General features: G+C 41.2%; 1 protein-coding gene across 2 annotated transcripts in view; it reads left to right on the top strand.

Annotated features, from left to right (window-relative positions):
• The window catches only part of PLEKHG2 (pleckstrin homology and RhoGEF domain containing G2), a 153,076-nt gene that overhangs the window by 88,928 nt on the left and 40,393 nt on the right, over positions 1-23,755 (top strand). For both annotated transcript variants that reach the window (XM_077479997.1, XM_077480007.1), the window contains 6 exons: positions 8,100-8,200; positions 13,020-13,086; positions 17,531-17,577; positions 18,936-19,086; positions 19,594-19,725; positions 21,259-21,441. In XM_077479997.1, coding sequence (XP_077336123.1) covers positions 8,100-8,200; positions 13,020-13,086; positions 17,531-17,577; positions 18,936-19,086; positions 19,594-19,725; positions 21,259-21,441 — 681 coding nt within the window. The remainder of the gene's footprint in view (positions 1-8,099; positions 8,201-13,019; positions 13,087-17,530; positions 17,578-18,935; positions 19,087-19,593; positions 19,726-21,258; positions 21,442-23,755) is intronic.

Raw genomic sequence — 23,755 nt, forward strand, 5'->3', positions numbered from 1 at the left:
GATATTCCTGTCTCCTCTGTGTGTCTTCCCCCTGTCTCCTCTCCCTTCCTCTTTACTGATTGCATTCAGCCTCCCTGATGCTAGTGAGGCCTCATGTGTCATTCCAGGGCCCAACATCTAACCCCTCATCTGGTTTGAGAGAAATACCCTATTAGTATACAGATTTTCTGCTGTAAATCCACAGGGGTTCAATTGCTCAATTACACAAGAGGGAGAGCGAGTGGCTCACAAAACATCCCTGGGGGGATCTCGATGGAGCCGCTATGCTGTAAAGTATTGCAACAGAATATAAAGATATTTGCCAGCAGTCTAGAGGAAGCAATGATAACTCCTTATGGACTCTTCCAAAATTTCTGAATGTTTTCACGCGCTGTTATCATCATATTAAGTATTTTTTAGCGGCTTTAGAAGAAAATAAGGTTTAAAACAAGGGTGAACTTGAAGTGCGACTAAATCATAGTCAAACAAAAAACAGTAACCACCACCCCATGTTTCTTACCCTTGAATGAGCTTCATAAATGTTTTCATTGTTCTAGTTCTTGTCTTCCCCGCAAGCCTTGACATCGCTGGTTCCAAATAACTGGTGATCAGTGTCCGTATAACTACTTAAGGACTGCGCCTCTTTTTACACTTATTATTTTTGCTGAAATATTACTTAGAACCCCCAAACATTATATTTTTTTTTTCTAACACCATAGAGAATAAAATGGCGGTCATTGCAATCAATGCTTTCTTTCACACCGTATTTGCGCAGCCGTCTTACATGTGCACTTTTTTGGGGAAAAAATACATTTTTTTTAATTAAAAAATAAGACAACGGTAAAGTTAGCCCAATTTTTTTTATATTGTGAAAGCTAAAGTTACATCGAGTAAATTGATACCCAACATGTCGCGCTTCAAAATTGTGCCCACTCGTGGAATGGCGAAAAACGTTTACCCTTAAAAATCTCCATAGGTGATGTTTAAAAATGTCTACAGGTTACCAGTTTTGAGAGGAGGTCTAGGGCTAGAATTATTGCTCTCACTCTAAAGATGGTGATTTATTTTGATAGTTTTTAAGGGCCAGTTCACACCAGACACAGTTCTGTTCAGTTCCGTACGCTTTTTTTTCTGCACTAAAAATGCATGCACAGTGTTTTCCATGTATTCCAGTGGCTCTAGTTCACACCATGCAGTCAGTTTATAGTTGGTTTCTGGTGTGGAAACTGACTGGAACTGACTGTATTTGTGCAGAAAAAAAAGGAATTGCATGAAACTGCATCTGGTGTGAACTGGCCCTAAAAAAAAAAAAAAAATTATTGGGGTCACTTTTATTCTTATTACAAGGAATGTAAACATCCCTTGTAATATAAAAAAAGCACAACAGGACATTTTAAAAATGAGATCTGGGGTCAAAAAGATCTTAGATCTCATATTTACACTAAAATGCAATACAAAAATAAATAATTGAATAAAATAAATAAAAATTTCTCCTTTAAGAGCTATGGGCAGAAGTGACTTCCCATGCCATGGAGTCATCTTCCCCTCGGTCGGCAGCCAGGCATCCACAGGAGAGGACACGATCGTCTCCACCACTATCAGCGGGTCCAGTAAGCAGCGGAGATGACCAGAACACGTCAGTAGGGGGGTGAGCACCTCTCCTGCCGGCGATAAAAGTGATCTTGTGGCGAATCCGCCATGGAGACCACTTTTATCCTAAATAGAAATGCACGCCGTTCCCAAAAATACTGGGATTATGGCAGCTAGCAGCTGCCATAACCCCGGTACTTAGCATCAAAGTACAGACGTACAGGTACGGCAATTTGCGTGAAGTGGATGATCACCAAGATCAGCCATGCAGGGAGGGCATTGTTTTCAGTGATTGGGCCAACTCATAGACTTGCATTCCTGGAAGGACCAGTAAAGGACAAACATTGGGTTTGATTTACTAAAACTAAAAAAAACAATCAGATTTCAGTTTTGTTTTTTTCTTTTGTCAAGTTAGAAGTTGATTGGTTACCATGCAAAGCTGCACCAAATATTGCACTCTCCAGTTTTAGTAACTCAACCCTATTATGTAGCAGAGGACTCATGCACACTGCGGCTCAAACAAAAGCTGCTTTTGCAGGCATTTGAGCTTTTATTTCAGCTTGAAGAAGCTTGTACTTTTTTGGGCTCGTTTACACATTATCCTTTAAGCTTCTTTGAGCATAAGTTTTTTTTTTTTTCACAAACCCTTCCCTCAGCTAATTTTTACTATTATTTGTGTTTTGAGCTTTTTCATGCTCTTGCACACATTTTCGGGCACATAGAAGTCTTTTCTGCTCGAAAGCTGCTCTCAAAAACACAAGTTTGGGGGGGGGGGGGGGTGTTCCTTCTGCCTGTAAGAGCATATGCCTGTATACTCCTGAAAAAGCCATAGTGTGCATGGACACATTGGCTAACATGGAGCTGAGTCTTCAGGCTCAAAAACCTGTAGGAGCAGCTTCTTTGAGCTGCAGTGTGCATGAGCCCTAAAGCCTCATACACACGATCGGACTTTATACAAACTTTCCTGTGGATTTTTGTACAAAGGGCGTTGGCCGAGAACTTGTATTGCATACACACGGCAGGACTTTTTCAGCCAACTTTCACCAAATCACGTGTTTTTTCTGCTCTCTACCTTTGGTCAACTTCTGTATTGTTGTCTGATCTTTTGCATTGGTTCTGAGCATGCGTGTTTGTACAAAAGTCCGATGGTTTTCTGTACACACAAATCAGACTTTGCTCCATCGGACTTTTGTTGCCAGAAAGTTTGTCCGTTTGCACAGCCAACAAAAGTCCAATGAAAAACGAAAAAGTTTGTCCGATGGAGCGTACACACGGTCGGATGTTGCTCCAAAACAGCTAATTTGCATGTCTGTTGTCAAAAAGTCTGATCATGTGATACGGGCCTTTAAGCCTCATACACACGATAGGACTTTGTACAAACTTTCCCTTGGATTTTTGTACAAAGGACGTCGGCCCTGAACTTGTATTGCATATGCCGCGTACACACGGTCGAACTGTTTGACGTACTTAGTCCGTTGAAACACATTTCAGCGGACAATCCGCTCATGTGTGGGCTTCAGCGGACTTTTTCAGCGTGCAGTCCGGAGTACTAAGAATTTCGGTTTTTCCAAAAATCTTTCCGTCGTACTTTGGTTTCAGCGGACAATACGGTCGTCAGTATGCTAGTCCGACGGACTAAGAATGGCGCATGCCCAGAAAAGATTTACAGGGCTTTGCTGTGTCTTGGACTTCCTATTTCTAGTCCCGTCGTACGTGCTGTACGTCATCGCGCAAGCTTTCGTCGGACTGTTTGTGTATCCGTGTGTGGTCAAGTCCGTTCAGTGGAAAGTACGCCGGATTGTCCGTCGGATTGTATGACGGACTAAGTACGTCAAACAGTTCGACCGTGTGTACGCGGCAATACACACGGTAGGACTTTTTCAGCCAACTTTCACCAAATCATGTGGTTTTTCTGCTCTTTACCGCCACCTTTGGTCAACTTCTGTATTGTTGTCTGATCTTTTGCATTGGTTCTGAGCATGGCTGTTTGTACTTTGTACAAAAGTCCTATGGTTTTCTGTACACACGATCAGACTTTGCTCCATCTGACTTTTGTTGTCAGAAAGTTTGTCCGTTCGTACAGCCAACAAAAGTCCGATGAAAACCAAAAAAGTTTGTCCGATGGAGCGTACACACAGTCGGATGTTGCTCCAAAACAGCTAATTTGCATGTTTGTTGTCAAAAAGTCTGATCGTGTGTATGGGCCTTAAGTCTGACTATGTGATGAGAAAATATAGCTGCTCCCATGTGCATATATATTTACAAACAACACATCAGCAAAGTCTTTTTTTTTTTAAGATGACCATACATTGATAAGATTGCTAAAGCTGGCCATAGACTTCTAACGGATTCCTCCATCTATGATAAACTGAGCGGATGGACGAATCACCCCTGCTGGTTCCATCAGCTGTTAGAATTCCCAGACTTTGCTAGCATCAGATTGAATGCAGGTGCTGTTTTGAACATTTGACTTTTGTCAAAGGAGCCGGGTGGTGCCAGCAGGGGCACCCATGTTTTCAAGCCATGTATGGCGGTCTTTACATCAAGCTGATCTCCTTTACATATATAAATGGAAAAGATGCTACACTCCCTTAAAATGACCACATACTGGCTATGGGTTAACCTGTAATTACTTCATTCTGTGCATTAATAAAAATAGCTGTGCACCAGACAGCATCTGAGACTAAACCAAAAGAAAAAAAAACATCTGTGTCTAATAAAATGATTGTTAGGTGCCACAAAGGGTACTGGAGTAAAGTTCAGGAAAATGAGGGACTCTTGTCAGAAATCGCCTTGCAATGACATCCGGCAGCGTAGTTTTTTTAGTGCAGAGGTCATTTTTTTCCCTGAACCCTAATGCAAATTAACTGCTGTATACAGTGTTAATGCCTTTCTTGGTATTATTATGTTCATTTTGTATACAGGGACTATTGACCCCTGTGCTTTCCTGCTAAAAATTCACCATATTATTTTCTACTAAATAATCACCTTCTTGTGAAAACTGGAAAAAGTAAAGGAGCTGCCGCTGGCAAATAATACAATTTAAAAGATTAGTCTGGTTTTGTTTTTAGTGGATGATAATGGGTTGTGATAAGGGACTCTTCAGGGTTGTTAGCAGTGTTTTTCACTCTTTAGGTCCGTACACACGATCGGACTTTTTGACAACAAACATGCAAATTAGCTGGTTTGGAGCAAGATCCGACCGCGTGTATGCTCTATCGGACAAACTTATTTGGTTTTCATTGGACTTTTGTTGGCTGTGTGAATGGAAAAACTTTTTGACAACATAAGTCTGATGGAGCAAAGTCCGATCGTGTGTACCCAAAACCATTGGACTTTTGTATAAAGTACAAGCACGCATGCTCAGAACCAATGCAAAAGATCAGACAACAATACAGAAGTTGACCAAAGGTGGCGCTGGAGTAATTGAACGTCCTCTTTTGAAGTGTCGTCAGTACGTTGAAATGTCACTACGTTCGTGTTTGTTGCCTAAAAAGTCTGATCGTGTGTATGCAATACAAACTTACGGCCAAAGCCCTTTGTACAAAAGTCCACGGGAAAGTTTGTACAAAGTCCGATCGTGAGTATGAGGCTTTTGGCTTACAGTATAATTGAACCTTCGTTCTGGGCGAATGAGCTAAAAATCAAATGTTCTTAGGCTATAGTCTCTGCAGATCGAGAATGCGTGAATATCCCATTATGATCACCGGATGGTGCTGAGTATCATAAAAAGTAAGTATGCTCCCCAGTTTCATTTAGTAGCCATAAAGAGAGATTTCCCCCATTCACACGTTCGATCTGAAAAGAATTTAGCCTGAGAAAATTCACACAATTTACTCACACAGAATGATACATAGCCAGTTCTGATGGATGAACACTCCTTAACTGTAAAGATCCCTTTTTCCCATGGTGTAGTTTTCCTAGCCCAGAATATCCCCAAACCTCCAGTCTGGATCTGGAGCAGTACATGTTGAATCTTGATCACATGAGCTGCATCCCTTGGACTACTGGACCATGCCATATATTCCAACCACTGTCTTATATCTGTGTGTAGATGTATCTTAAAAAAATAAAATAAAAAAAAAGGCAGACTGGAAAGGATAGACACTGAAACCACCACTCAAAACTTACCAGAAATAACTTCCTTTCTCGTCATTTATTTTGTACTTTAGTATATTTACTTTAGGCTGGACATTTCAGAAGGTGGTCACACGTGCAGGAATGATCCTACTGCCCTAAGGCTAAAGACTTCGGAAAGTGCTACTCTGCATATATGCATCATATGCTTGGCTATGTTTATTTTAAGCTTTTTAGTGAAAGTAATCCAACTAAAAGCCGGAAGTTATTATGAGGTTTTATAATGTGGCCATGTAATTATATATACAATATTTAATCAGGCCAGATGCACCATATAGTGCAAGCATTGCAAACATGATGTTCCCATATTCCAAGAAGAGAATGTTGCTGTACCATTTTAAAAATTCTTCATGGATAGTATGGCGATTCCATGGCACATCCAGTTACTAGATCCCATGCCTTTAGCCTTTGGTAAACCCTAACAACGAGTTTCTCTTGTTTGCTCCCTTTTGGTCTGGTATATACACCACTATAGTATTTTTATATATCTATTTAATAAGTGCAAAAATTACCGTATTTATCGATGTATAACACGCACAGGTGTATAACATGCACCCCAATTTTAGGAGGGACGTTTAAGGAAAAAAACTTGCATTTTAAATAAAGAACTTTGAAGCAAAATTAGGGACACTGCTCATCAATAGACCCTGCTCAGTGCCCATATGCAGCCATTAAATTGACCAACAAGGCACCCTGCTCAGTGCCCATCTGCAGCCATTATATTGCCCAACAATGCACCCTGCTCAGTGCCCATCTGCAGCCATTAAATTGCCCAACAATGCACTCTGCTCAGTGCCTCTCTGCAGCCATTAAATTGACCAACAATGCAGCCTGTTTAGTGCCCATCTGCAGCCTATAAATTGACCAACAATGCAGCCTGATCAGTGCCCATCTGCAGCCTCACCTTTCCCATGATTGCAGCCTCGCCAGTGTTGGATTATCCCTGCTGTCTCTGGGGGAAGAGGAGGAGTGAGCGTCGCTGAATTACACAGAGCTGCGATCCACTGTGTACCCGGCGCTCCATCACTCACAGCCACGCCTCCTGGCCCTGCTCATATGATAGACAGAACAGTGGCCCAATGCGGGGCCTGGAGGCATGGCTGTGAGTGACGGAGCACCGGTTACACCAGAGATCGCGGCTCTATGTAATTCAGAAGTGCTCACTCATCTTCCGTCAGAGACAGCAGGGATCGGCGTATAACACGCACCCACGATTTACCCTGATTTTAAGGGTGAAAAAGTGCATGTTATACGCCGATAAATACGGTACCTGTTGATCATGTCAGAAATTTAGAGCTGTTCTTTGTCCAGTCCTGTGTTATCTCAAGTAGCGTAATTAGCCCACCACCGCTCCTTATCATGGCACTACAGAATGATTGGCCTTTGTTGTGGAGATGGAAGAGTGGGTGGGTCTGAGTAGTTTGGCAAAGGAAAACTTGGCAGGCCTAGCAACAAACTGATGCGTGTTGTCAGCCAGCAACAGGAGTTAGTAGCTGGGTGCATTTCCTGGCAGATTTTTTTTTCTTTAACGGGACAAAACATGAGGAAATGTGCATGTAATTTAAAGATGCTGCATTTTTTATTTTATTGTTTGCCTTGAGATAAATAAAAAAAAAAAAATCATGTGCTTCACCTCTCCAATAACTAGAGGCTTTTCTAAAAAAATGGCACACAAAGAAGGACTAAAACTGTTCTATAGGTAAAAGACGGTTCTTTTCATTATTGGGTCACTAAAATTAGCAAAAGATATAGCTAAAAAATTGGATATTTGACTCTCACTCCTATATGAGCTTGTTGGACAATTTGTTCCCAAACCATGGGCATTATAATGGAGATGCCTCCCCTTTTGCAGCTATCACAGCCTCTTCTCTTTATGGGAAGGCTTTCCACAAGTTTTAGGTGTGTCTCTCTGGGAATGAGTTCTCATTCAGCCAAAAGAACATTCGTCGGGTCAGGTACAGATGGTGGACGAAAATACCCGTCATTCCAGTTCATCTCAAGATGTTTAGTAGGGTTGAGGTCAGGGCTTTGTGCAGGCCACTTGAGTTCCTCCACACCAAACCGATCAAACCATGTCTTTTTGAATCTGCATTTTTGCTCAGGGTTACAGTCAGACTGGATCAGAAAAGGTCCTTTCCAAAACTCTTACCAAAAAGTTGGAAGCACAGAATTGTACAGGATATCTTTGTATGCTGTAGCATTAACAGTACTATTTGCTGGAAATATCTAAACTCAATCACAAGGAAGGGTGTCTAAACACATTTACCATATAATGTCTATTACTAGATATTTCTGTTTTGTTATGGTCTGCAGTGCTCAGTGGCATTCTTATTAAATCATCTGAACTACATTGTGTTGGCATGCAGTGTAACAATTGTGTCTCTTCTCAACAGGATTATTTGGGCTGCATTATAGACTGTGGTCAGCTCCCCCTCAAACCAGAGCAAGTCAGCACTTTATTCTGCAACATTGAAGATATTTATGAATTTAACAGGTAAGATGACAATTTTCTTTCTAAGGACATGTGAGATATTGGTCAAATAATGCCTATTGGTTAGCTTAAAGTATATATTTTCTTATAAGGGGTCTTGCACACAGGGCCAGCTCAATCCATTCAATGTCATTTTAGTATTTTCTCAGCCCACACAACCGAGGTGCAGCATTCAGCCTCTCATTGACATGCTGCTGTACATGTCTACACTGCACTGCTACCGTAAACATGAGCGTTTGCAAAAAATGTATATATATATAAATGTTTCCATCTTTCTGCAAATGTCCTTTCACTGTACTCGTACGTGTACTGTACTAATGTTTACGATAGCACCACCATATACTGTGTGCACAAGTACAGGTGCACAAAGCCATTCATGTCAAGGAGAAGCTGTACATCGTACCTGGACTAAACAGCCTGTGTGCAAGAACTCAAAAGCTTTTACATTTAATAGGAACATTATAGCCTTTTTAATGTTTTTGAAGATAAACACAAAAGTGATTTGCTTAACCACGTATTGATAACGAGTGTTTAGTGCCTTTATCACTAAAGTAGAGTGATAAAGGCACCAATGTTTGCTTGCAGTGCAGTACTCGGTGTTTTGTGCGTTAATGTTTCTTGCGCTAAGGCAGGCCCATTCATTATGAATGGGATGCTGATGCGCAACAACAGTAAAGAAAAAGAAAAAGAAAAATGGGTGTGTTGTGGCATGCTGCAGTGTGGGTCTGTTGGCACATACGGCATTGTGTATTGGTGGGCCATTTTAAGTTGATGGCACTGCAATTCAATGCACAGAGTGCCATGCATTATGACGATGCACTGCAAAATGCATATTTTACCATGCCCTACCACAAAGTATGGGTGTGAACTCAGCCCTAATGTCTTCTTTTTCTACTTCTTTCTGAATGATGCAAAGTGCTTGCACGTAGCGCAGTAATCTGCCTTGATAGTAAAGTGGAAGGAAGAATTTGTGACTATTATTTATGCAGCACTTGGAGTAAGTTTTTCTTCTGCCAGCTTTGCTGTGACTGTAGCAGTTAGCAAAAACCTGGTCATTGTAAGCTTACAGTAAACATTCATGCACATGCTTAACCTCCCTGACGGTATTCCCGAGTGTGGCTCGGGTGGATTTTCAGTACCAAAAGCGGTAATCCCGAGCCACACTCGGGATCACATTGCAGGATCTAGCTACAGCTTACTTACCTTGTCCCCAGTATCCTGCGATGTCTCCCCGCAGTGTGCGGCGGCTGTGTCTCCATTCGATTCATCACAGAGCCGAGCTCTGTTCCCTTACATTATTGAATAATTTTTATTATAATTATATTATTATTTGTTATTTATGATATTATAATTTATGATTTCGTGTTTCAAACTTTATCATACCTGGGATGTCTACTAGACTCTTGTTTGGACATATTTAAATGTGTTATTCCTAAGAATTATAGGCCTACAATATTAAACGCCAAATTTCTATGCAAAAGAACTGTACCGCTTTGAGCATCAAAAATTTGAAATAATCATACTGCCAGGGAGGTTAAAATGAACTGTTCAGTAACATTACAATGATGCATGAAGCCATTATATTTCACAATATACAGCATCAACTTACTACCCTACTGTCCTACTGTCCTTGCCATTGTACCAGCGTGTACTTTCATGTTCATCCCATTTAATATCTCTACCTTTTTTCATTAAAAAAAGCTTTCCTTTACTTTCATTTTAGTTATTTTGGATAAGGAGAGATGATATCATCAGTCTGCTTCAGGCAGCTGGAAGCATTTCCTACAGTATCCTCTCCACATTAATGGGACTGATCTGTGTAAGACATTTCTTAAAAATGATCATCAGTCTGCTTCAGGCAGCTGGAAGCATTTCCACTGTCTCCTCTCCACAGTGATGGGGCTGATCTGTGTCAGACATTTCTTAAAAATTGCCAACAATTGCACAGGCACCACGATTTAGATGACTGTCATCTATTAGCCACCATCTCTGTCCAGGAAGTAGATACTGGCCCTGAATAATTCCTGAACAAATATGGCGCTCTTCTTAGCATGATTTAATGTGTATCTAAACCCAAAAACATTTATTACTTTTACCTGGTAATTCTGGGAATAGCTTCCTGTCCCTGGTGGCTCTCTCCTATACTATATCTATGGGGGGGGGGGGGTCATAACTGTATCCCAGGCTGGTTTTCAGACATGTCTTCCTCTCATCTCTATGCACCTCTAGTATTTTCCTCACTTACTGAAAATGTTTTTAACCTGGAAAAAAAATTGATTGACATCCGAGGACTGGTAGGCTGCAATATATTACATTTTTGGGTTTGGATATCCCTTAAAAGAAAAATGTATATCTGATGTTAGGTCCACTTTCAGAGCTCATACGTTGTGTAAACTACCGCCGGTGTGTGTGCATTTGAATAAGCACATGAGGCATGCTAAAGTACACATGCATCATACTGATAGGTGCAGTGCTGATTAGCGAGCATTGCCAAGGTACCAAAAATGTAATGCTGTCCGTGTTTGCAAGATTTGCGCTCACCACTTAACCTGTCACAGAGATAGGAAATCCTCCCAGCCAAGACACAGACAGCAGAAAAAACCTGATAAATGTTCTAAACCATGTTCTCTTTACTCAAAACTAAAAAATATTATTTTATATTGAGATTTCTTTTTATACATTTAAGTTAGAAAATGTCACAGCTTGCATTGAAAGAACAGGATGTGCAGCATGCTGCCAATATATCAAATGCTCTTTGATCATACATAGTAAAACTCCTAGCTTGTTTTTTTCGTTGAGCTTTTCTTGTCCCCCAAATGATTATTGATGGAAAGTCCAGTATGTGAACACCATATGCACAATGTGAATAGCACATGTGCTGTCTCCTTTCATGTGTATAGGCAGAGCTGTATCTCTAGGATGTCAGCCATGATGATAGAAAAATCTGGACCGCTGTAGCTGTGCCGTTTTGAATACGGAACTGAATTCTGCAAAGTTTCTACATATTATGAAATTTTTAACCCAATTTGTCTATTAATAAGATAATACATTCCTATTTCTTTTTAAAGTGCTTTCAAAGTGACAAGGTCTCTTGAAAGCACCCCCTCCCCATACTCATCCATGCTGTACTCTCCTGCTGCTACGATGGTCTAGTGGAGCCTTCAGAAATGGCCGGTACTTCTGTCCACAGGGAAACATTGACCTTCTGCCCATCCTCTTAGAAAACAGTGCTTAGGGCTCAGCAGCCAATCACCAGGCCTTTACAATGTCCCACGGGGGAGGGGAGAAGGTCAATAACCTTGTGTAAGCTCTGATATTGGCCGACAGGGAGCTTACTCAAGTATTAGGCCGCGTACACACGCGGGGACTGTTCGCTCAACTTTGTCCGCTGAACAGTGTTTCGGCGGACAGTCCACTCGTGTGTGGGCTTTCAGCGGACAGTTTCAGCGAACAAGTCTGCTGAACAAAGTTTTTCGGAATTTCCGAAAAACTGTCCACTGAAACAAAGTCCCCTCGTGTGTAGGCTTGTTCGTCAAACTAAGTTCCGCGCATGCTCAGAAAGGATTTACACGCCGAAAGTTGTATTGCAGTGTATAGGACGTCGTATTTTTCGTCCCGTCGTACGTGCCGTTCACGTCATCGTGCACGGTTTCAGCGGACTGTTCGTTCGTCGTGTGTGGGCAAGTCCGTCCATGCTAATTTTGAGCGGACTGTCCGCTGAAACTGTTTGACGGACAAAGTTGAGCGAACAGTCCCCGCGTGTGTACGCGGCCTCAGACTCTGATGGCTAAACAGAGCATTGGGGGCCTTTGCAATGAAAACTATAAGTAGATACGGGGGATGCCCTGAATCAAAGTGTCAGATCATTTTTATAGTATAAATAAAGGCAAAACATTTTTTTACATTTCGGATAGAGTGGAAAGGGATTGGAACATCTGTCAGGTCTTTGTTGTTGCCCGTGTCCCTGTTTATCGTTAGTAACCAAGTGTGAAAGTGAAAGAAAATACCAAAGTTTGGGTTGTCACCAGAACAAGTATAAAGGGGCGATCTTCCAATGGGGATACTTGTAGCAACCAGGGGTTCCCTCACTTTAGGGGGATTCCCATTCACTTCCTGTTTTGACTTTGGGATAGGAAGTGAAGGGAAATCCTCCAATAGGGCACAGATGGCAAAAGCAAACCTGATGGGTCATAACCCTACCCCTACTCAATTCATAAAAAGTTCTACTTTAAAGTGAACTTCCGGCTATACCCCTAACTAGCCTTAAAACTGTCCCCTCCCTATTCCTAACACCTATTGTAACTAATCCATGTAGGAAAGATTAATACACTTATACTTTTCAGGCCTCTCCGGTCCGGTCAAGTGATCCAGCTCCCCTGTGTCAGCCAGGGCGGCTTCAAGGGAGAGAAAGGAGTGCCAACAACAGATGGGCCATTAAAGCCTATGGGTAACATCACCGCTCCAGGCTTTACTAGCCATTGTCAATGCACTCTCTCCTCTCCACTTCAGCTGAGACTGGCAGACACAGGGGAAATTGGGAAACTGGACCAGAGTTACTTTAAAATAGGTAAATATGTACATATTACTGGCTAAAGGGCCCATACTGTGCTTAGCTGCATTTACTACAGCAGCAAGTGACTTATAAATGGTAGAACTATACATCTTTAATTAGTGATAAAAATAAGAAGCCAACATTTACCTAGCAAATTCCAACTGTCAATAAAAAATATGAGATTTGAAGTGGAACGAAGAATTAGCAATCCAAAGGTATGGGAGAAAACATGGAGCCATGACATGATATTAACAGTCTATTCTTTTACAGTGAGCTGCTGGAGGAGCTGGAGAACTGCACTTCTGCACACATGATCGCCGAGTGCTTTGTTATGAGGGTAAGGCTCCCCCTGCTGGAAAAACTTATTTCTGCACAAGAGCAAAATATTTGAAAGAAGGCAGTTAAGCATCCACTCAAACATTTGTAAACTGAGCAATATTCTATATGTAATTATTCTCAGGATTGCAGATTAAATAAGGCTTGATGAACAACCAATGTGTAAAGTTATATGCAAAGCTAAATGTTAAAGGTTCAACCTATACAAAAGTCATGTTTTAGTTGCAGGTTTGCGGGTTGACACAACGAGAACTCCCTTCCACAGTTGACAGTTCTTTTGCTGCACATCTTAGGGTTTACTCACACTAGGCATATCAAGGTAGACTCATGTGTTGCTAAAAGATGAGCTGTATGGTAAGTACGTGAAACGGAACCGCTGCAACCGCCAAAAAAGTGTACACTGCCTTGTACCATGCCCGAGTATGACTGTCCTCACTTTCCCACTAGCCTGATCTCACATTGTACTGGGACCAAGCACACTTACACAATCTCTACAAGCCTGAACACAGTGATCCCTGCTTCTGTGCTCTGTTAGAGCGCAGTGATCTATGAGTGTTCTGTGCTCTGGCACGGGTATCTGAACTAAACCATACCCCAGACCACTCTTCCAAGTAGTGCTAGGCACCTTATGGGTCAATCACACTACATGAATAAGCTGAACTTTGGATGTGAACCATGCTCAGGCAAGGTTCATAGACTTATAGTCACAAAAACAACTTCTCCTGAGCGGGCTCGCTCAGGAAGGATGTGCTATATCTCCCTCTTGGTTCTATAAGGATAAGCCACTTCTTGCTGCCCTCTAAAGACTGGAGAAGTCTGATACTCTGGAACCACAAGAAAAAGAAAGAAATGGTGCACCGACCTAGTGCACTGTCCTAAAACCATATTTTATTATTAAAAAACAGTAAGTATTATAACTCACAAATTTAAAAGCTCATCACAAGGTACAGCATCAAGATTCATCGCATGGTACCCTATTGTTCAGTCCATAGTCCAACAAATTGCAAAACAGGAGGTGAAGATCCAATAGGCTAACGTGTTTTGAGGTTCATCAACCTCTACATCAGAGCCAAGAAGACTATTACTACAACAGCAGATGTGCAGACCTAGGAACTCAAATGTAGAGATCCACCAGAGTAATCCCTGCGGGATATAAGGTACTGGCAAGTAGAAATTCAGGATAAGCCTAGTCTTAAAAATGCTCTGAGTCAAGTAACATTTTTGCCATAGCTGTCATGACTATGGTAGCGGGGAGCTGTATGACAACGCTCAGGCTGGGTGGTTACTCCTACCAACGGTTACTTGTACCAACTTATACAGTACTTAATATATAAGCATTAAGGGTTAATAACGGTGTCTATATGCGTTAGGTATCATTGTTATACATTATGTATACTGCTTAACATTTAAGTTGTAATGTTGAAAACTAAAATAAACACCTTTTAAAAAAAAAAATGCTCTCTATGCTGACTAACCCGTGTAAGAAAAATGTTTTCAGTCCACTCCAGTCCCACCATGTAATCCCCTGTGTCAGCCAGCAGTGGCTGCAGGGGAAAAGAGGAGAAAGTAATCCTCAAGGGTCTGGTATAGCCTGGGGTGTTGACATCAACCATTGGCCCCTATGGCCTATTCATTTTCAGTGCTTCCTCCCCTCACCTTCCACCACTGCTGACTGACAGAGGGGAACCGGTTCATGTGACCAGACCTAAATACACTGAAAATATGTACAGTGGGCAAAATAATTATTTGATCCCATGCAGATTTTGCAAGTTTTCCCACTTACAAAGAAATAAAGGGTCTATTATTTTTATCATAGATGTATTTTAAATGATAGACAGAATATCAACCAAAAACCCAGAAAAAACATGATACAAATGTTATAAATTGAGTTGCAGTACAGTGAGTAAAATAAGTATATGATCCCCAAGCAAAACATGACTTAGGACTTAGTAAAGAAACCCTTGTTGGCAAGCACAGAGGTGAGATGTTTCTTGTAGTTGGATATCAGGATTGCACACATCTCAGAAGGGATTTTCATCCACTCTTGTTTACAGATCTTCTCTAAATCCTTAAAGCAGAGTTCCACCACTTTAAGGACACCTATCCCCCTGACATGCCACATTTGGTATGTCATTTTTTTGGAGGGGAAGTGGGTACCTAGTTTTGACAGGTACCCAGCTCCCACTTCTGCTTGCGCCGCCTAGGCGACTCGAGCGGAAGTTCTCCTCTCCCCCTCCCTTCCTGCAATCTTCTAGGACATATCACAGGTCCCAGAAAATTGCTCTGCCATTCAGGACATGCAGCGCGTCTTGTGCATGCACAGTGCGCACCCGGCTGTGAAGCTGCAAGCTGTCACCGCAATGTGCCCAAACTAGTGATGCTGGCGGCGGGGGAGAGAACCGAGGCTTCGGGCGGCTGCATCACTGGACAGGTGAGTGCATGTTTATTAGAAGTCAGCAGCTACACCTTTTGTAGCTGCCAAATTTTAATAAACACGGAAATTGCTGGAGCTTTCAGCTTCCTCCATATGTTTTATATGGGATTAAGGTCTGGAGACTGGCTAGGCCACTCATTGATCTTAATGTGCTTCTTCTTGAGCCACCCCTCTGTTGTCTTGGTGGTATATTTTGGGTCATTGTCATGCTGGAAGACCCATCCACGACCCATCTTCAGTGTTCTGGCTAAGGGAAAAAGGTTCTCATCTAAGATGTTACAATACATGGCCCCGTCCATTGGCCCCTCAATGTGGCAAAGTCGCCCTGTACCTTTAGCAGAGAAACAGCCTCAAACCATATTGTTTCCACCTCCGTACTTGACTGTAGGGATGGTGTTCTAGAGACATAGCCGGCATTTTTCTTCCTCTAAACATGGCGAGTCAAGTTAATGCCAAAGAGCTCAATTATGGACTCATCTGACCACAGCACTTTTTACAATCCCTCTCTGAATCATTTAGATGTTCATTGGCAAACTTTAGACAGGCCTGTACTTGTGCCTTCTTGGGGAGGGGGACCCTGTGGGAGCTGCAGGATTTCAATCCATGGCAGCGTATTGTGTTACTAATGGTTTGTTTGGTGACTGTGGTCCCAACTACCTTTAGATCATTCACAAGCTCCTCCCGTGTAGTTCTGGGCTGATCCCTCACTTTTCTCATGATCAGCCTTACCCCATGAGGCAAAATCTTTCATGAAGCTCCAGACCGAGGTCGATTGATGGTTATTTTGTATTTATTACATTTGCGAATAATTGCTCCAACAGCTGTCTACTTCTCACCAAGCTTCTTGCTGATGGTCTCGTAGCCCATTCCACCCTTGTGCAGGTCTACAATCTTGGCTCTTTGATGGATGATGTGAGGACTCGGGAATGTACTGACAATTTTCTGATAGAAGAAGTCTTATTCCTTTTATTACAGTGCTCTGTCCCACAGGGAACAAAGTACGTGTATTACCTTGTCTCATCTTCTTACAAACTGTGGAAGGCTAGCTACGTGGTCAGACAGGGCACACTCCCACTGACCTCCCTCTGTGGTAATCCAACAACACAGCTAGCAAAGAGATGCCTGCATTTATAGCCTGTGCTTCTGTCTGGCTCCAAGCACTTGCAGGAGGAAGTCGTGTTAGCCTCCTGTGAATTCTTCTTGCTAGCCCTTGTTTCGGGAAAGCGATTGGAGTCAGAGACAAGTTCCAGCTATCAATACATTCACCTCCTTCTAAGCTGCATTTCATTGCTTTCATCCCTGTATAGGCTTGTGCAATTCGTTTCGTAACGAATCGAAATTCGGCCGAATGTGGTTGAAATAATGTCGAATCATGTTGAAATCATTTCGAATCCGGTAGAAATATTTTCGAATTTCGTTGAAATATTTTCGAATTTCGTTGAAATATTTTAGAATGTGGCCGATTTTTCGAATTCGGTAGAAAACTAAACGAAATCCGAAAACGAATTTAAGGAAGTTAACGAATATAACTAAACGAAATTAATGAATTAACAAATTAAAACGAAACGAAACTAAACGAATTTTTTCCTTTTGCACATGTCTATCCCTGTATGCTATGGTTACAAAACAACCAAAACTTTTGTAATTAGCATATAAATGGGCATATCCATTGCTGACAGTAAGTAGAAAGTGTTTTTTGCATTCCTTTATAAACCATATTTGGACAGCTACTGATGACACCTCTGTGACTTGATGGCGAAAGACATGGATGTTGACAGAGAGCGGTTTTATCTGATTGGTGGTACCTAAATATCCGCTCTCAGCTGCCGATGGTCCTAAAGACAAATTCCAAAACCGCATTGGAAGGTGGGATCTTTACATTGTATAGTAAAGTACCAGAAGCTGCTATCCACTTTTTTAATTTATGCTTCCTGTAAGAAAGTAGAGTGGCTTAATGTAAAATCCAGATTGTGTGTGCGTGTATAATGATGATTTCACATTTCCTCTGCAGAGTGAAGAGTTTGACATCTATACAGTGTATTGTATGAATTATCCCAGGTAACCATCTCTCTGTTTCTACAATAGTTTCTGCAGTGCTGGGGGAAGTGTCTGCTAAGATGTGTTTAAATGTTTTTCTCTTTAGTCAGTCAGCAGACTATTACAACCAAAAGATCTCCAGCCTTGGGGAAAACTGAAACCAATAGTGTGAGATTGAGGCTGTAATTGAGACATAATTAAAGAAAGATTGTAGTGTAAAATTTAAAAAATGGTTCTATTTAAAGTGGAAGTAAACCCCCCTATCTGTTTCAGCCAAGGAAGCTGCCATCTCTGCCTCTGTTTAATCTACAGCTGCCATGATGCTGCCCATGTGATCAGTTATGACACCAGCCATTGGATGGTTTCTCAGTTTGGTTGAGAGCACAACCAATGGGAGTGTTACATTTCCGGCACGTGCCGGAAATTAAACTTTTTTTTTTGAAACTGGTAAATGGATGGGTTTACTTCCGCTTTAACGCATGCCCAGTTTGCAGTGTGCTTATATTGGTAGAGGTTGAGTAGCATGATCAAGCACCTCAATGAGCAGGCCTTTGGGAGACCTATTCCCACCTGCTATCAGAGAGCTTGGACAGCTTATATATAGAAAAAAGGTAAAGCATATATACTGCAACATGATGTGAGCTCACTTACATGCTAGTTTCAGATCAACAGGAGTGACTTTATAGATGTATACCATCTTATGAAGATGGAAGAACAGCAGGAGGTAACCAGGGGGAAAGCCAACCTAGAGACAGCAGATAACTAGAATACATTGGTCTCTGTTGTGTAATGAATCCAATAGCTATACTCCAATGTTGGGTAATACTATGTGCTGGACAATGAGAAACAGAAAAGTTAAAATAAAATTTTTTTGGGGAGAAAATGCTTTTCTGGGCTCCCTACAAGGCTGATCGCATATACAAAGGCCTGTGTTTTGTCACGCAAACAATGCTAAATAGACTTATATTTTAGCAGTGATCACATGACCAGCTCCCCAAACATTTGTTCCTATGACCAGCACTGTAGCAGCATTTTCTCCAGGAATGGTAATTCATTCCTTTTTTATATAGCCAAGAAATTCTACAACCACAACATAGTATGTGAGTGCCTAGGCAGCTCACCTGACCAAGCATATGCTTCAGGGTTTCTTAAATCCTTCTTCAGACTTTTAACTTTGGGCATTTCCTGTTAGCCTCCCACAAATGATCTGTCCAATCAAGCTATATTTCCAGCATTGTGTGATGTTGGGGGGAGGACATGCAGAATTCAAAGTTGAGATAAAAGTGTGACAGGTTCACTTTCATTTAAGATTCTCTTTTCCAGTCTCTTTATCTGTGTTATTCCTTTTCCCTTTTCTTAACCTTTTCTTCTCCCCCCAGCTCAGTCTCCGTCCTTCGGGAGTGCATGAAGAATGAGGAGCTTGTTCAGTTTTTCAGAGAGCGGCAGGCGGTGTTATCGCACTCCCTGCCCTTGGAGACATATCTCCTGAAACCTGTACAGCGTATTATGAAATACCATCTTCTCCTGCAGGTGAGGCAGGGGCATGTACACTATTTAGCTAAGGGGTTGTGCACTCTTGGCCATCAGACGTATACTCAAGGTGGGTTTCCTGGTGGTGACAACCGTGACCGTGCAAGCATAATCTGTGTTGAAATGGCCACTTGTAGTCTCCATCAGAAGCCCTAAAACAGAGTGACAATGCAAGAACCTAATTGGGAGGCAGGGACAAAGCATTAACAGGAAGTTCATGAACAAGGACTTCCACGGTAGAATTATCAGGAATTATTTTTATGAAAGCTTCAGATTTAAAAATATTGAAAATTTATTTTGAAATCACATTATCCAGTTAAAACTTATACAATAATTTAGTGATCAGGTCCACATCTTTTTTAGTATTTCAGATCAAAGCTCTGAATAAAATTTGTCACAGTCTGTGTAACACATGGCAATATCCCTAAAAATTTTCAGCTGAGTGCCATGTGTTTTTTTGGTATTGTTTTGTCCAATTATTCTGATGTCTAGTCTAATTTGTCACAGGAGCTGGCTAAGCACTTTGATAAAAATGCCCCTGGCTACGAGGTTGTGGAGGAAGCCATTATCACAATGACTGCTGTTGCCTGGTACATCAATGATATGAAGAGGAAGCAAGAACATGCTGTTAGACTTCAGGTACTGAGAACTGCATCATGCAAAGCATAATGGGTAAAGCTCCAGAACCAAAGTTGATCATCATTTGAATGAGAGACGTTCATTAACAAACCAACTTACTCTATATATTAATGTGCCTGGTAACTCTAATTGTTGTAATTTAAATTTTGTGATGCTTAACTTCATTTACAACTGCTTCATTTGAGAATAACTATGCTGTCCCCCTTCTTCTCCTTATGCGTTGAAGAGTATATATAGCCAAACTTTTTTCTTCTTTTGGATAAGAAGGCTTAAAACCCCTGCCAGTTTATTTTTTTGCTGTCTGTATATCATTGGAGAGATTTCCCTTCACTTCCTGTCCAAGAGACGCAACAGAAAGATAGAGATCAACCAAAGTGAGGGTAATTCCCTTTTTTATAAGTTGCCTCGAGAACAGGTGTCCCCACTGGAAAATTGCCTGTTGGCTCTTGTTCGGGGACATCTCTAAAATTTTGGATTTCTCCCACTTTCCTTTTTGTAACAGCGATCACCAGTAGAAATAAAGTCTGAAGATTGACTGACAGCCTAATATATTTGTTTACTTCAGAAAAAGCATTCGAAACAATCTTTTTTTTTTTTTTTTGCTGTTTGCATCCTGGTTTGGGAGATTTCATTGTCTCAATGACAGAAAGTAAAGTTAAATCTCTCTAAGCAGACACCAGTATAAACACTTTTTAGCAGAGTGAGAGCCTCTTCGAGTTTTGATTGCTGTCTATGCCCCCTTTGGGGAGATTTCCCTTACTTCCAATACTTGCAGCAGTAGTCTCTGAATAGAAAATTAAGGGCAAATCTTTTCAATAGGAACACAGACAGCAATAAAAAAAAAAAAACGAGGGTCTAAAGCTGGCCATACATAGTTATTTTTTTTCATTCAGCTAACCGTCTGAACAAAAAATAAATAAATGGAACCGATTCCCCCTCCCACATACTTGAGGTGGATGCAGGAAGCTTCCGTACTGTGTCATTGTATTCTGGCAGCGGGACTCCCCTGTCATCAGAATACACTGATCAGCATTGCAGCTGATTGGCTCATGAGAAGTCAACCAATAAATCAATTTCTCATGAATGGGAATGGGCATACATGAGTGCAAAATGTTGCTCCATATATGGCCAGCCTAACCCTTTCCTGTCATATCCAAAACTAAGAAAAAATCGAAAACATGGCTTGATTTTTGCTGCTATATTTAGCTTATATATCACAAGCTGCAAGTTTTGTTAAAAAGAAGAGAATTAAAGCTAGCAGCAAATAACCCAGAAAGTGGGTACACAGACCTGTCATTTTAAATTCTCAGCTTTAAAAAGAGGAAAGCCAATGGGACAGCTGAAAATACCAAAATTGCTGATTTTCAATTTAGTTTACTTAGTCCACTATAGTTTATTAAGCAATGTCAGTGATTCCAATATAGTTTTGCTTTGATCGACAACACTACGAACTTGCGTCAAAGAATGAATTTAGCTCTTACCTCCCTCTTTTTTGGTGCAATGTCCTTACAGTGTCCTCTCTGATCATTCCAGGAAATCCAAAGCAAGCTGGTGAACTGGCAGGGTCCAGACCTGAGTGGGTTTGGAGAACTTGTTCTGGAAGGGACATTCCGAGTGCAGCGAGTCAAGAAAGAGCGAGCTTTTTTCTTGTTTAGCAAAATGTTGTTGATCACCAAGAAAAGAATGGACCTTTACATCTATAAAATGCATATCTTTGTGAGTCATATTGTCCTGTGAAGATTACACTTTTTTTTGTTTTACTATTGTTTCTAGTGTTTTGCAATATTATCAGAATATTAGCATTTCTTTTTTATATAACTTTGGTGTAAGGTACCAGTAGCTTCCAATTGTTTCTCTCTGTACTCCTTTAATTCCTTTTTCTCAAGTAGTGGTATAACTAAATATCATAAGGTACTTTGGCAAAACTTGGATGGGGCCACTGGCATATAATGCATCCCTATTACCCCCCCCCCCCCCCCCCCACATTGGTGTTAAGAAGTGGACTACTTCTTAAACCCCATTCCCCTGTAAATGAACAGGTACACACCTTGTATCTAGGCATTCGGCATGGATCAACCCACACTCACACTCTGCAGGTTGATAGGGCTACTTAGAGCCTCAGCTTCCCCCTGAGCTATGCTGTGTTTAGTCTGTGGTAGGAACCAAAGAGGAGCCTCACCTTAAAGAGGAACTGCAGTCTGTTTACATAATTTGTAATAAAAACATCTTTGCCATTCCAAAGCTTCCCTCCAACCATATTGCATATTATTCTTTTATATACACTGTTATTCTGTATTTGCCAAATATCCTTCAGACATCTCCCTCCACTAAGTCTGGCAGCATCCATTTTAACTGTGGGCAGCTGAAGTTGCTGCCTGTTCACTTACTGGATTTGCACAGACACAAAGGCACACCTCCAGCTCTGCAGCTCTCATTGGCCCTTTTATGACTCATCCCCCCTCCCTTCCTGGCAAAGAGTGAGAGAAAAGGCTGTGCATGATGTCATAAGCCTAGGCTAATGACCAAATGACCAGGCAAGAAACAGGAAGTGGGCTGTATAAGGCATTTACTGGCAGAAAAATAAATGTTTTACTATCCAAAGTTAAAACAACAAGGGCAGAAGATTTAATAGATGGAAAGTGGAATAAATGACTGAAGGTTCGCTTTAATGGCCAGTCAATACTAAGCTGGCTTTGGTGTTAGATTGATGTGCAAAAAAAGTAGTCCGCACTTCAATAACTGAGCCAGCAATCGCAGTGATCTTTCACATAGAGGGGAAAAATGATGAGTGCAGTGAGTAAAACTTTTTTTATACAGTCCTTTTTTTAGACATGGATGGGTCCCCTTCCTGCTCCAGGCCCCATACTGCTTATATCTGTAGTTACGCAGTTGTACTGAAGCATGGACTTTTACTTTTCCAATAGAACTCCAGAAAGGTTTATCATAGTGTACAAACAAAAACAAAGAAAAAATCCCAGCTCAACGTACCAGCCAGCCTGTAACAAACCAAATTATCCTGTCTAACAGTTCATGTTAAAAACAGGGGTTTAGTTTGCACACATTTGCAAATACATGTGTAAACTGAAAAAGCAGTGAAAAGGCACCCTAGTATTATCTGCAGTCCTAACTCTACAAATTTTGATAACCTCCATAGTAGGCACACATATATAATAATGGATAGATTGAGGGCAGGTATGTCTGAAGGGAGCCCACCCCTCTTAAAAGGCACATAGTGTTATGTGTTAGTTATCATAGTGTACCCCTAATATAGAAAAACAATTTTAAGCATTTTCTTTCCTAATACAAAATTTCAGAAAAAATGTAAAAGTAATTCTATTGCTCATGGCAACATATCAACTACTATACCCATTTTTATAGTTTCATTTATAGCAGACACCAGCACAATCAAATTAAAACGGTAATAAAAAAAAAAAGGTTTATATATGTAGGAAGGCCAGTATGGTGGCCTGAATTTATGGGAGGAGCCCGGGGGGGTATTTAACCAGCCCGCTCGCCTGTGGTCTTTGTCGGTTTCCTGTGCGCGGTACCCACCCTCCCATCCCCTTTTCAGGGCATTTCTCAAATTCATTTCTCTTCACAAATATTCATTTCTAATCTAGGGTATGCCCCCTTATTTTGGTATACCGACCATCAGACCAGGGCACACTTCAGGTCTATTTCATGTTGTAAGTCTTATGCTAAGTCTATTTGTTCATATCCGTATCGGCTTCGACCATAAATATATATATATATATATATATATATATATATATATATATACCCACACATGAATCAAACCATAAATGCCAGTACTTACCACCGATTTTACAGCTGCTATGGGACTTACGGTGCGGACCAAAGATGGTGTTCTTTACTGATCCCCGCTTCACTTGACTATTGTCGCTTTCTTCTCCTGGTGCATGAAGAAGAAACACCATATTAAGTTAGTGGTGAGATTTCAAATGATCAAGATGTTACTTTTCCTTTAGTCTAGAGTAAAGGATGGGACATTCCCCTCTTGTGTATACCT

The sequence above is a fragment of the Lithobates pipiens genome, unplaced genomic scaffold (genome assembly GCF_037356315.1).
Source record: "Lithobates pipiens isolate NorthernLeopardFrog02 unplaced genomic scaffold, aLitPip1_a1.2 Scaffold_1, whole genome shotgun sequence".
Taxonomy (NCBI): Eukaryota; Metazoa; Chordata; class Amphibia; order Anura; family Ranidae; genus Lithobates; species Lithobates pipiens.